The sequence below is a fragment of the Quercus suber genome, unplaced genomic scaffold (assembly GCF_002906115.3).
Source record: "Quercus suber isolate HL8 unplaced genomic scaffold, Cork oak 2.0 scaffold_380, whole genome shotgun sequence".
In the NCBI taxonomy this organism is placed as follows: domain Eukaryota; kingdom Viridiplantae; phylum Streptophyta; class Magnoliopsida; order Fagales; family Fagaceae; genus Quercus; species Quercus suber.
The window spans coordinates 400582-416250 of NW_027069832.1; the positions used below are offsets into that span (position 1 = coordinate 400582).

General features: G+C 31.0%; 1 protein-coding gene across 1 annotated transcript; it reads right to left on the bottom strand.

Moving 5' to 3' along the window:
* Positions 1-9979: 9979 nt before the first annotated feature.
* Positions 9980-14706, bottom strand: LOC112035303 (solute carrier family 40 member 2). Its single transcript, XM_065760753.1, is given in 7 exon segments — positions 9980-10443; positions 11073-11183; positions 11331-11381; positions 11383-11725; positions 12107-12303; positions 13020-13170; positions 14329-14706. Coding segments are annotated over 7 exon segments (1185 nt in total). The 5' UTR covers positions 14454-14706; the 3' UTR covers positions 9980-10236.
* Positions 14707-15669: the final 963 nt, after the last annotated feature.

Here is a 15669-nt window from a genome sequence, read left to right on the forward strand (position 1 = left end):
AAAAATAAATAAGTGATTAAATATTTTAATAGTTTTTTAAATTCTTCATAAATTTTTTCTTAAAATGAATAATTAATATATGTCCTAATATTAATTGGACTCTTTAAAAAAAAGAAAGCAAACTATTGGCTGGCTTTCCCTTGCTAACTTCTATAATTTTAGTCAATGAGACCTTGGTTCAAATAAGCTTAATTTATAATAGTGTGCCGTATGAAATTAAATTTGGAGGTATATTTGTTCAAATAACCCCTCTAATTTTGTATACAAAATCTTTGATTTGTTTCCCCAGATGAGACTAAGTCAGTTAATTGTAAATTGAAAGTTGAAATTCTATATTATCATATTACCTAATAGCAGGTTTAAACTAGTACGGCTTTACCTAATCCTTTTTCGAAGAAGTAACTATACATAGTCTACACCTAATCTTCTTTTTCCTTATATCCAAGTATTTGTACGGCAACTTGATGAATTTTGGTCATTATTCAATTCGCAAAAGAAAACATAACGTCATACCCCAATTATCAGATTTATAATCAAGAGATCATCATATTTTGTTTCCTTGATTGTGACTTAGATGGTCTATGCTTAAACAAATTTTATGTGCATTCGCTTGTGCTGGAACATAGACTTTTGTTCTGAGGTTTAATTATCGCTTGTACAAAAAACCGATTAATGTTTTTGTCTGATAATAAAGAGTTATTTTTAGGAGTGAACGCTATAAGTTGAAACTCTCTCTCTTAAGAAAAAAAAAAAAAAACATGTTTTGATATGTATTTAATAAAAAATTAAAAGAATAATTTATCTTGTATTCGTAGTGGTATTATCTTTTATAATGAATATATACGTAGGATCGCTTGTTTAAGTTGTTACCTCAATATGCAAATGCAATGAGGTATCTCTCTTAGAATATTGCAAGTTGTCAAACTAATGCGGAAATGAAACTAAATCATATTTCTTCTTATTTGGATTGGGATCATACACACGATCGAGGGTTCGTGCATTGGATGGAAGATAATAAGATTCTAATTTTAGTATAAAAATAAAATGAAAATGATAATTTATGTTAAAGAATCATTAAAATAAAATCAATCCAAACTACTTATAAAAGACAATAACTACTAATTAAGTACCAAATTAACAAGACATAAACAAATGATTAACTTTAAAATTACAAGTTCTAATAATATGAACGTACATAACATTCCAAATTAACAGCACATGGCGTACAATAATGTTTCCAGCTATGATAACAACATAAACATACATAATGATGAATATTCCAAACTAAGCATAGACAGTTCCTCTCTTGAAACCAGAAGTGGCTGAAGCTTAAGCCATTTTGTGGTCTCAGATGACTGCCGAAGAGCAGAGAGGTTAAGAAGGAACTAATATTTGAGGACTCCTAAATCTACAGAAGTTAACCTTTAAAAGAGAATGACCTTAGACTAGGTTGGGAGACAGTGATGTTTGATTGAAGATATTTTGTCCTTGACGAAAAAGACTTTTATTTGTTGTAACTTGTAGCCTCCCGTGGGTCAATAGGGATGCTAGTGGTGTTGTCTATATATGTCTTTGTTTATTATTGTATCAGTCCTTGGAGTTGGTTAGTCCCTCTTTTGGGACTTTCTGCCCTGAGGTCGAGGGCTGACAGTGGCTTGTAATTTTGTTTTGGATTTTGTTAACGTGTGACTTTATTTTTTATTTTTGAATTTTTTTTTTTGAAAATTAAAAAAGTATTGACAATTTTTTCAATTTTTAAGAAAATATTTTTAAAAGCAAATAGCTTAATGTGTGCTCTTATGGTACACATTAATCGGACCCGTTTTGTTTTATGGATTCTTACATACGAGAAACATGAGAAATCATAACGTTATCGTCGCGGAGAACGTTACTTATTCACTATTTTATTAAAAAATTGTAACATATTTAAAATTATTGAGTTAGTTTATAATTAAAAAAAATTAAACAAGCGTGTTAAACTGAATCAATAATTTTAAATAAATAAGAGTTTTTTAGTGAAATGATGAACAAATGACATGGTTCATCATAAGAATAATATAATTTTTTCTTATATACACACACTTAATAAAAAGTAAAAAAATCACTATATATATGTGAGGTCTACATGTATTGAATTCACATATATGCAATAAGAGAGTTGCCTACATCTATTACCTAAGAGACTTTATGTTATTCCCTGGACGATGTGTGCTTGTTGCTTTTGTTAATTTGAATTCCTAATTTTGTCCTCCAACTAATATTAGTTGCTTTATTTTTGTCCCTTAACTATTAATTGTATCAATTTCTTCATTCAAATTTCAAAATTAAACCCATTTCATTATTGGATAATGCTCTTCATTAAAATCTTAATACAATTATCTAATTTTTTTTTTATGGGAATACAATTATCTAATTTAAAATTTACTTTTTTTTAGAAGAAATTTAAAATTTGCTTTATTGTGAAATTACGGGGCAAAATTCATACAACTAATGGTTGAAGAATTAGTAATTAATTATTATTGCTATTATTGTACTTTCATATTTTAGGGGAAAAAAAATAATACCATACTTACTACTTTTTTTTTTTTGGAAAAAAATGCAATGTCAACCAATTCTCACTCCAGTCATATGGTAAAGACTAAAGAGAGAAAAATAAAGTTTATTGAAAAATGACATAAATTAATTTGACATACTTTTAAGCAACAAACTTGAAATGTTTAACCAAAAACAAAACAAAAACCTTGAAATTCGAATGATTGTTTAGGGACTAAACATCCTTACACCAGATAAAACATCATTAGCCAGTAAATTAAAAACTACAAAGCCTTCTGTCAAATTACAGCCCAAATTGTTGCTAGACTGTCGGCAACTTTTATAGGCTTCCCTGTAATGTTAAGTGCTCCATGTTCTTCTTGGCCTGACCTATTCAAAAGCAACCTGCAATATTCACATGCAAGCTTGAGAGTGGTTTTGTAAAAGCTTCACCAGTCATCATCATCAACCTTATCGCCTAGCAAGGGAGGTTATGCCCACTTAGTTTAACCCGTCCTTAGATACTCACAACTTTGGCAAACTCGTATAGTAATTTGATGTAATAACATTTTGTAAGATAATATATACTATAAATTAAAGAAAAATATTTTATTAATATAATAAAATTTGAATAAAAAATGAACAAAAAAATGTAATTTAAGTTTACATGACGAATGCACATATAGTGTAACATCAAATTTTTTATCAAAAACCAATGGTCACGTTAGATTATTGAAAAAAAATTACAATTTACTCCCAGTTCCTGATCCTATTACAATTAACTTCACTATTTTTCAATTGTTACATTTTACTCTCTAAATTTTGGATTAAAATGAAATCGTTAGGGTATTATTCAAATTACTATATTTTAAAATTTAGTTTCACAAACTTTTCAATCGCTATATTTTCATTCTTAAAGTTTTTATGAAAATGAAATTATAAACCTTATTTTGGGAAGATTCATAATGATTTTATTGTAGTTCAAACCTTATGAGGTCAAATGTAACTATTGAAAGTTTGTGTACTAAATTATGATAGGCCAAAGCCTTAAGGAGATAAATTATAATATGCCCCAAATAATAAAATAATTTAAAATAAATAATGACTTTTGAAAAAAAATTCTTGAGACTTTTGATAATTGAGTTTTAACTGAAACACTATTTTAATTTGTTTGAAAACTTTGGTAATAGAATTCTATTACAGTAAAATATGTGAATAATTTTAATGTACTTAAAAGGAGCCACATGGATAAATTATGTCATACAACTTGTAATGAGTCACATAATACAAGCATGACGTATAAGACCTAATTTTATTATTAAAACAAAAAATTATGTTAAATTAATAAATATTGGTAATTGAGTTTCCACTAATTTAAAAGAAATTTCAATATTTAGGGCAACCACAACTTGGAGGACAAAACTTGTATTATATGATATGGTACATGCTTTGGATGTGACCTTACTTAATATGTAATTTTTATTTATTTATTTTTTATGAATGTACATTTTGGTGACAATAACTTAATTATTTAATTTTTTTTTTGAGAATCTAAATTATTTAATTTCATTACTCTCATTTAGTGTACAAAGGTCTTATAATTCACGTGGGAAGTTTCTTTGTGTTTAGATTGGTTTTAATCATAACTTATGTGATTAAAATAAGAATAAAAATATAAAAATGATAAAAAAAGAAAAAGAAAAAAGGAGAGGATGCCCACTTTTTTTGGTGCAATACGTATGATACAAATTTTATTATATAATATAAGAGAAAATTTGAACATTAGTTTATTTAATATTAATTTATTGTAAATACTTTGGTGAAAACTAAATAATTTATTGTTATATATAATTTCACAATTCTCATGTAGACACGTTAATGAAGAAAGAGGTGGAAGAAGTACAGTGCCGATTTATTACAACCTATTGATAGATTTTATTTTACTATATTTTTTGTCGAAATTATGTCATACACCTAATTCTATTAAAAAATTATAATAAACTAATAAATAAAATAAATACCGGTAAGATTGTAAGAGAGTTTCCACAAATTTAACAGAAATTTTTAATATTTAGGGAAAACACAATGTGGAAGGCAAAACTTTTATTATATATATAGTATAGAGAAATGTTATATTCACAATTTTTTTTTAAGTGGTAACTTTTTTTTTTCTTTTTTTGAACAAGAAGTGGTAACTAAAATAGATTATTATAATAAAATAATAAAACTACATTTAAATGTAAACATTTAATAATAAAATGGTAATGATAATAGTTTTATTTTTATATAATTCAATAATTACAATAATAAATGAGACCAGAATAACACTGAGTTACAAAATTTTTGGTACAAGAGTAGCATTTTAAACTTTTTAAAGCCTTTATAAGAAAGTCTGACTTAGAGTAAACTAAGTTAATAATTTTAATATACTACGTGCCACATAATATGAGAAGGACCTCACTCCCTCTCCCTTTGTATTTGTGTGTTTTTGATTTTTTTTTTTTTTAAATTTATATATCCACTTTCGAGGGACAGAGAGCTTGGTAATGGTACCAGAATATGCCGAATTTTGACCAAAAGCTTCTATTAGAAATGTTAAAATATATCCTCTCAAAAAAAGGAGGAGTTAAATATATGTTGGTTAGCTATACATACACCCACCAAAATCCGAAGAAATTGAAAATGGAGGCCGAATAGGTTTAACTGTCTAAGGTCAAAGGCTCTTAGACTTTAGAAGTTAGAACTTGCATGGACAGGCCCCATATGGCCCAGCTCTTTGAATCAGTCATTCACCCCTCAAAACAATATATATATATATATATATTTTTTTTTTTTCTCACTGACATAAACCCAAAGCCAACAACTTAATCACCCCTCAAAACAATATAATATATATATATATATATATTTTTTTTTTTTCTCACTGACATAAACCCAAAGCCAACAACTTACTATTAAATCATTTTTTAAAACAAATAATAATAAAATAAATTATTATTATTTTAAAACAATGCATAATAGATTTTACGATTTTGCAATTTATTGAGGTGACTGATTGAATTTAATACAATATTACTTTCGGTGAGATTACTATTGACATTACTTTTAGGGGAAATTATAGATTACCCACTTGTGCTTGTCTCAAATTCAACTTACCTACTCGTAATTTCAATTTTGACACTTTACCCATCTGTTCTTCACACCATTACTAATTCGTAACCCACCTCCCCTTTAGCCGTTACTCTAACACATAATATATCAAAAACAAAAACCCAAACAGATCAAAACACTCCTCACTCCCAAAACTCACTCCCATCCAACTTGCTCACCAAACTAAGATCCTAGATGCTACAATGCAATGTGCTTGAGATTCTAGACCAAGAATCATCTGGGCTTTGATCATGCAAGTAACCTGAGGAAGAAGGAGCACAGATTCTGGGTTCATCTATTGCTTGGGTGAGTTCATCATGCAATAATTATATTTTTGATTTTTTGTATTTGATTAGTTTGTTTTCTCTTGATTCTGGGTTCATTTGTTGCTTGGATTTGCTTCAAGTTTTGGTTTTTTTACTTTCATATGCTTTGTTCATCTGATTTTTTGAAACCTAGGGTTTTAATTTTTTTTTTTTTTAAAAATTGGGTTGTTGCAAGGATGATTTAAATGCAAATCTATGTTTTGTTTTTTTTGTATTCATCAATGTGGGGCTACTGGACCTTCCTTCATCAATGTGGGACTGCATGACCATAGGTCTATTTATCTTGTACTTGTACTATGAGGGAACTTGTGTTTCTTTAAACATGTCACTTTGTTTCGATTAGTGCTTTTCATGAGTAAAAATGGTATTGATTATTGCTTTTCTACTCTCCCTTTCTAGGATCTTAGTTTGGTGAGCAAGTTGGATGGGAGTGAGTTTTGGGAGTGAGGAGTGTTTTGATTTGTTTGGGTTTTTGTTTTTGATATATTACGTATTAGAATAACGGCTGAAGGGGAGGTAGGTTACGGATTAGTAACAGTATGAAGCATAAGTGGGTAAAGTGTCAAAATTGAAACCATGGGTGGATAAGTTGAATTTAAGGCAAGCCATGGGTGGGTAAGTTGAATTTAAGGCAAGCCATGGGTGGGTAAGTTGAATTGAAGGCAAACCACAGGTAGATAATCTGTAAGTCCCCCTTACTTTTATTATGCACTAATCACAATCTGTCACCTCTCCAAATATAAAAAAAGGTGAAATTTATTATTTCTTCATACTTATTATTTTTCTTTTTTCATTCGTTTCAAATGCTTGTTTTGTAAGAATAAAGTACAAACTATAAAGCAAGAAAGAAAAAAAATTCTTGCCAACAACCTCTAAATCAAATAGCATCTTGGTGGATTCAACAAAAATGTTCAAGGCTTAAAATGTATTTCAAAAGATTCTTAAGGCTATTTCTTTCATGTTCGTAAGGCTAAGTTTCTAGTATTTATTTAACCTTAATAAAATACAACAATCAAGCTTTAATCTTAAAATTTGAAGTTCCGGCTATGAATTTTCAATCTTAATTAGGTGCATTTGTATAAGTGGCTAGAAAACGGTGTTTTGAGTTTAAAATGAGTGTTTATAAAAATAAAAATAAAAAATAAAAAAATTATGAGGAATTGTGGTTACAAAACGGAGTTTTAGATTTTAAAAATGCTCTTTTAAGATTTCAAAACGCCTAACCAAACCGAGGTAATTGCAATAGATGTAAAATACATAAGATAAGGAAAGATGGTGAACTTTGAAACAACAGAGAACGTTGTAAGAAGTGCGGGATTAGTCTCAAATTTATTGCCCCAGTTGTGTTGTACGCATAGAGTCTGTGGGTTTCACTCTTTTTTTTCTTTTTTCTTTTTTCTTTTTTTTTTTCTTTTTTTTTTTTTTGCAGTAGTTTTGTATGGTTGTGACTTGTGAGGCTGGTCTTCTCTGTGGATTTTTCTGCTAACACATATTCTTTTTCCCATTTTAATAACCTCATTTTTATTAATAAATAAATAAATTGACAAATTCAACTAAGTTAGAAGTTAGAACGATGTTTACAGGTATATGAAGTGGTCCAGAAGGACCTATGATAATACTTATATATCTACATCTTACTTTTTTTTTGAGGGGGAATCTACATCTTACTTTGGTTGTATTTAAGAGAGATGCAATTGTAATCTCATTTGACTCATAAATCATATTTTTGGATAATGTTTTCTGAGATCTTATGTTATCTATTAAGTATTAACCATATCAAATTATGGGTTTGGTTGTAAAGTACTTCACAAACATTTATTAAATGTGTAATCCACATTTATCCATATAATTTCTCAACACAATTAGTCTAATCACATAAAATTTTATAATTTTTTTCACAATTTTTGAGACATGATGTTATGATTGATGTACAAAAAAATGGTTTCAATAGTTGGCTATGTGAAAGTGATGTTACATCAATCTCAACTTGCCACATGAGCTAGTTGTATAAACAATTTTCATAAAAAAAAAAAAAAAGTTGTATAAACAATTTATGAAAATATTTCTTCTTTCTTTTGGCATGATGATAACTTCATTTTACTATCAGTTTCCATAAACTTTACTTCTAATTTATCACTATTCTTTGAAATCATTTTTATTTTGTAGAAAAGTGTCACTTTGATTTTTTTTTTTTTTTTTTTCAATAGAGATCCATTGAACTTGTAACTTGTAAGCTATAAATTGAGGGATTATAATAAAACCCCTTCTGGTATACATAAAATTTAATTCTAAGGCTTTTGTGTAGTTTGGTCATATTTTTTAAGAATTTGAGACGAATTGAATTAAATTAACTATTATTAGAAAAAGATTTAATACTAATAAAACTCTTACGGCAAGCAATAATTATCTCATATGTTTGCTTCATGAAACGACTCTTTCAGAACATGTGGATCTTAGAGCATCCGCATTTGGGCTTGTAAATACCAAATGTTAAGAACATTTGGCATTTAAGCCCCAAAACCCATCAGCAATGGGAAGGCTATATCCCATATGCAAAAAAAAAAATTTGAGATTTTGCTACAGTACCATCTCAAATGTAAGATGGTACTGTAGCAAAATGGTATAAATTTTTTTTTTTTTAATTGATTTTACCCGGCAAATCTCTCACTCCTCCCTCATTTTATCTCTTTCTTTTCTCTCTCTTCCTTCTCTCTTTCTCATCCCCTCTCTCTCTCGCCGAATCACCAAGCTGGATCGTAGCTCACGCCGGATCGAATTTCTAGATTGGCGTGGTGGCGAGCTGGTGGCGCGGCTGAGATCGGCGTAATGACCGGAGGTTAGCGCGGTGGAGATCGGCGTTTGGTGGTGTTGACATGGTGACCGAGTTGTGCGTGGAGATCGGTTTGGCGAGGTGGGTTCCATTCTGATGGGGTTCCGTTCCATTCCGATGGAGATCGGTTTGGCGAGGTGGGTTCCGTTCCGATGGAGATCCGTTCCATTCCGATGGGGTTCCGTTCCGTTCCGATGGCGAGGTGGGTTTCGTTCCGATGGGGTTTTGATCGCGTGGGTGCTGTGGAGATCTGTTCCATTCCGATGGGGTTTGTTGGTTTTCTGATTTAATGGGTTTGTTGGTTTCTGGTTTAATGGATTTTTCCGGTGGGCTTGTGGCGTGGTGGTGGTAACTGGTGGTTTGTTGGGGTTCGGCGGTAATGGCAAATCCGATCACTTTAAAGATCGGCATGGATTGTTGATGGTGGGTTTTTCTTCAAATTTTTGTTTTGGGATTGTTGTTGTGATTTGCTGGGGTGGCTGGGTTTGTTCACGGTGATTTGTTGTTGTGATTTTCGCTGGGTTTTTTTTTTTTTTTTTTTTTTGGTGTTGACGGTAGTTTCTGGGTTGCCGGTGGTGGTGGTGGCAGCGGTGGTGGTGTGCAGCGGTGGTGGTGATTGTGGTTCCTGACCAGAAGGAAAGAGAGAGAAAGAATAAATAATGTATAAATAATGTGTTGTAATGTATAATGGTAATTGTGAGAAATATTATTTTATTGTGTAAAAATATTATTTTAATGAGTAGGATTGGAATATAAAAATTGGGATGTTGGAGAATTGTAAAATTGTATTGTATAATTAAAAAAGTGACTTTTTGAGATGGTAAAATAAGATGGGATTTAGAATCCGGCTGTGGATGCTCTTATAAAGGGATTTGCACGCTATTAGGGCCCCTCCATGGGCATATGACATTGAAGAATAGCCCAAACTGGTCGCACTCTGCATACTCCATTGACAAATTGATAACCATACAACCAACCAACCAACATACAAAAAGTAATTTCATCATTGTCAGCTACTAAACTTTCTAACAAAGACTTCAAACACTTAAATTATAAAATGCAATGTTAGTCGTTTACTTCAGAGAATAAGTTTTGAAGTCAAGAGTTATAGGTCCTTTGATAGTAATATAATAGGACTAAATTGTTGGGACTTGAATTCATCTAATAGCTTCACTAAAAGAGAAATTTTACACGCTATCTATAGCAGTTTCAGCTCTAAGGCTGATATTCCAGCTGATTACAACATGCCAAAACACATTATTAGATTTGCCTATCTTATTTCTCAAAACAATACGTTTAAGTTCTAGCCATACTGATTGTAAGAATGTTATTTACATTGGAATATGAAATCAATTTCTCAGGCCAGCAGACACAACATGTTGTCGAGAAACATTTATATCATGACTCATTAGACGTAAGAACCTCTACCTTTTCAGCTTGAGTAAGCATTTCAGCCTTTTCAGGTGATCTTATTGACCATTGAATCCATGAAAATAACTTCTCAAAGTGGAAGAGGTGCTTCCGGACATGGTAGATATGTACAGTATAGAGCAATGCAGCCAATGTGACCAGCATAAAGGATATCAAAGTCAACTGCCAGAAATCCTGAAATATAACATAATAACAATAATGGAGTTAATTTGGTTCAAAGCATCATATTTCTCAATTGACACGAGTCTGGTGAACACAATCCACATGTGACATGACACACGTCTCAAATGCGTGGCATGAAGAACTAATCATATTTCCACCACAACCAAAAGTAAATGAGGATGAATGGTACTAAGAAAAACACAATTTCTTAAGTTATCAAGAGTGCTAGAATACAGTAAGCCTATAGGCCCAAAGGCCAAGGCCTGTTAGTATTACTAGTACAGTACTCCCATTTCTTATACATCACTCATTTTATGCACCTATACATATAGCATACAGGCTTCTACTTGTACAGGTTACAAATACAGAAATATAGAATTTCCTTCTGCTCTTTTATCTGTTTCTTAAACTTAAAGAAACTGAGAACCAGAGAATCTGAAAATTTCATGATAGCCAAAAGATTCTCCACAATAATAATGATACTCTTCCAATCTCTCTCTCTCACGACACACACAGATTGGAAGGATGTCTTAAGTGCTCTTACTGAACTAATGCATATTCCAGCAAAGCATAAACTGAACATACATGCATCAATCCAATGATATTCCATTAAGCCAAAACCAAAAGCTAAATAAGGTCACCTGTGGATTGGAGATAATTATTCCCATGACATAAGTCATCAAATCCAAAATAGACTGCAGAGAGTTCTGAACTCCTCCCACAACACCGCGATCAGATTCAGGAACATGATCCTATTTACAAAGGAAAATGAGTGAGAATACAAGTTGAAATTATTTTTAATAATAGAAGAAGGAGAGATATTAAAATGTATAAGTACTAGTTTGCTATAAATTTGCTATAAGTGTATAGTCCTAGTTTTATTTCTGGGGTTTCTCTACCTGCATTTGTTGGATGACAGATAAATCAAACATCCACAAACCAAGCCGAGANCATTACACAGCTTTCCTCTGCCAATGCTGAATTGCCTCCATCATCAGAAAGCAAGCTTTCTGTCTCTTCAACACTAGGTGAAAGTCTTGAGACCCTCCTTTGGCTACTTTCACCTAAAGCAGGTATCCCATTATACACAGAGATAAAAAGCCAATATTCCACCCAAATAGTAATAGCATTCCACAGTGCTAAAGACACAGCAGATGATGTTAGTGACACAAAGCTGATAACAAAGCCAGATAATACAGGAGCTCCTAGCTTGCTTATTAGATCAATTCGCCTGATAATTGAATTCAGCTTTGTCAGCGTTTCTGGAGGATGGCCTTCTGACATCACAACCACCCTGTAAATTAAAAATAGATAATATATTACATAAGAGTTATTATTATTATTATTTTTAATAACAAATTCCTTATTCTCCATTTGGTAGCCAAGAAATCAAAGGAACTTAAACCAAAAATGACAAAATGGTGTGATAGCAACAACACAATATAACATAAATTAAGCATTACTAAGGCACAAACTGAACAAGGATTACAACAACATGAAATGTTTAATACTTTCTAGCTAAGGAAAAATAAATTTTAGATGATATGTCTGGCAGGATCAAATTCTGACCACCAACAATACTGACGTTTCAACTAGAATTACACAGTACTTTTTTTTTTTTTATGTAAGTGAAATTATGAAGTCATGTTTCATTTGAAAGCCTCTATGCAATTACCATTCCCTTTCAATCAAGATGGTACCAGCGAGGGTTGAAAGTGCTGCAATTGCTCCGGAGATGTTGGTTAATATCACAAGAAAGATGAATGCTGTAAAATTTGTGGACTTCAAGAATGAAAATTTCAGTAGTGCAATCACTGTGCCTCCAGCAATTATATAAGCGAGATTTTGTGTTACCAACCAAAGTCGGAGAACCTGCCAATAGAGTTTAAGATGCATATTTATCTATCAATGATTTAAATTTGTCTCAAACAGCAAGTTCAACCTGCATACTTTTATAAATAACTCAGTAAGTTTAAATTATCATATAATGGTTTGTTCATGTTCCATCCTGTAGATGAAGACAACAAGATTATCTAAGCAGATCAATTGGTGGACAGCTTAGGAGGATTAATTCTTGTCTCTTTCTTTCTTAGTTTATTCTTTTTGCGTTTTACAAATGAATAACAGATTTGTCAAAGAAGGCAAAGAGGCTACAACCCCAGTACCCTCCAACACATTGTTGTGTTCTGCTATAACATAAAGAGCTGGGAGGGACTGTCTGAAAGGCATTTAAGCAGAACAAATATGCCAAAAATGAACTTGCCAGCCATCTTTAATAATCTTTTAGATGATAGTCCTGGCTATAAATTGTTAAGGAGAACTATACATTGATTAGAATCCATAAACTTCTCATTATGCCCGTTCAAGAGCTAGTCATCAGGCAATAATTAGTTGGCAAAATATTTTGGGTGTTTCTAGGATACTTTTGAAAAATTGTTTTATTTTGATGTTCACCAATCACAAATCTGTCTCTTTTTTTTGGTTGATTATATTACATACGCACCCAATATATCTTAAACTCATGTCCTCACCCTCCATCCCAAATCTGTAAACTTAATAGTGTACAATGAATTGATTGGTAAGCAAACCTTTACATATGTCAACCTATCCACCCATTGTCCAACAATGGCACCAAAGAGCACAGTAGAAGAAGCTTCTGCCACACCATAGATAGCTGCAAAAAGTAAAGAGTTTGGCCAAATGTTGATCATGTATAAACCAACAGAGAATTCCCACATCCTGCAACAAGAAAAGAATTCACTAAGAACTTAATTCCAAACAGTATATCTAGAGGAAGTGTGTTGGGTGTGAGGAGTCACCCAATTTGTCATTATTGGCAAAATATTGAAGGGCAAATGCATTGGTCAATATAACCATGTGTTTGGATTCAATCAGGGCACATTCAATCGATCTCTTTCATTAGACAATGATCAAAATCACATGGAACATGGTCCTCAGATAAGTTTACTTGAACAGACTCAGTCTGTTCATGAAACTAGGTTGACCTTTAGGACAAAATGTTGCATAAACATGTAGGGAAAGATCAAAATAAAAAAATATATATATAAAAAATGGAAAATAATCTGGCTGGCTACTTTTTCTTCCTTCAAAGATGTTTCACTTAATATCTCCATAGTTCTAATTTCTTGGCACAAGATGGGCATAGCTGATAGCTGTAGTATTAACAGATTGTTCACCTGAAATCGATTTGTGTAGTTTATTTGTTGAATTCTCAAGCAGTAGCTTTTAATAAAATTTTAGCCACTAATAAATAGCCTTTCAATGGATTAAAATCCATAGCAGTGTTCATACAATCTGAATTTGAACACCTCAATAATAAACTAATTCATAGAAGAAAAAAAAAAAAAAAAAAAAAAAAAAGAGAGAGAGAGAGAGAGAAAAACACACACACACAACAATAACAACAAATTCAATCCTTAAATAGACCAGAGTTGTAAAATTCACTCAACACTTGAAAACATCCAGGGAAATAAAAATGAAAATTATACTGTTTGAAATAGTTCTAAAACATTAAAGGTGAAAGATTTAATTTTTAAAATGTCACAATAGCAGTGAAATGGGTTCATATTCAATAATCCTAACAAAAAATGGTAAACAACAAGAACCAGCTTTAGTCTCAAAATTTTAGTAAAAAAAAAAAAAAACTTTAGTCCCAAAAATTTCAAGCCTTAATCTCAAAATGTTGAAATTGTTATGGATTTTCAATAGACTAGTCAGTTCGGCGCATGTATTTTTTTCCCAAAAAATATAAGAAATATATATATAGAGATATATATATACATATATATTTATAAAAAAAAAATATATATAGAGAAGAAAAACCCAACAATGAGAATGTAATTGTAAACACAACAGTGATAGAAAATGAGAATAAACCTGGCACCCCATCTGGCGAAAAAGTGACCAACGTACAAGTACGTGAAAAGTGAAGAAGGGATAGAATTATGTTGAGTATCTAATAAAGGTTTTTCTTGCTTCGCTAGAAGTGGTTCTCTCTCCATCTCTTCTATTTCAGCCTCTTCTTTCGGATTATTATGTTCACGTTCAAAATTAAGTCTTTCTAAGATTTAGTAATTATTGTAATTCTAACTATGGGATATGCATGTGTTGTTGTACTTGTATGTTATATGTTGTATGTTATGATGATGATGATGATGGTGATGATGATAATATTAATAACATGATTGCATCACCATCTTTTCGAAAAAAACAGCTATGAGTTGTACGTGATGGAAACCCCTCTGAAAGTTGCTGTTACGATAATAATACTACAAATATGTTGTTTGACTTGCTCTGAGATTCGGGTGTTTTTGTTTTCTTCTACAAATATATAGAGAAATGTTATGGGCACTAATTTTGCAACAATTTTGTGTCACAATTCATTACATGACAAATTGTGATAGGTAAGAATGTGTTAGTGGGGCATGTAAGGACACGCACTTACCAATCACAACTCATCATATGATGAGTTGTGGCACAAAGTTATGCCAAAATTAGCGTCCCTAGCATTTCTCAATATATATATATATATACACACTTATTTTTTTATTTAATTGAAAATTTGAAATCAAACAATGGAGAATTTAGATCCAATGCAATAACATGACCATGACCATCCATGCAATTTATCACTAGGTTGTGAGATGTAAAAGTTAAAAATCTAATGATAAAAGGGTAAAAAAATTAAAAAGTAAAAGGTTAATAAAAATTTACCATATTAGCTTTTATATCTTACACCTGATAGTAATTGCATGGTTGGAATCCCAATCCAATAAGGGCTAGTATCCTACAAAGTAAAAAGTTATAAGAAAAATATGCATTAAATTCAACAAATTAAACTAGGACAAGACTTAGATACAGTATTTAAGTGTTATTCTTTAAGTTCTTATTTTAAAATTCTGTTATGTAGATTTTTTCTCATAGGATGAAAGTGTATTTTTCAATTAAGTATCCACATAACTAAATTTTAAGATAAGAACCTAAGGAACAACACTTAAACTATATAATTGTTAATACTCAAGAGTTTTGTAATTCAATAACATTATCCCTTCTCATTAATGAGAAGATTGAATAATGATTCAAATTCTCCATCTCCTTTATTATGATTTTCAAATTAATAATAAAAGAACTAATCCCTATAGTTTAAAAGGTAAGCAATTTAACCTCAACTGATCAACCTTGTTGTCCTGTAGACTGTAAAGTTTGAAATATTTATTT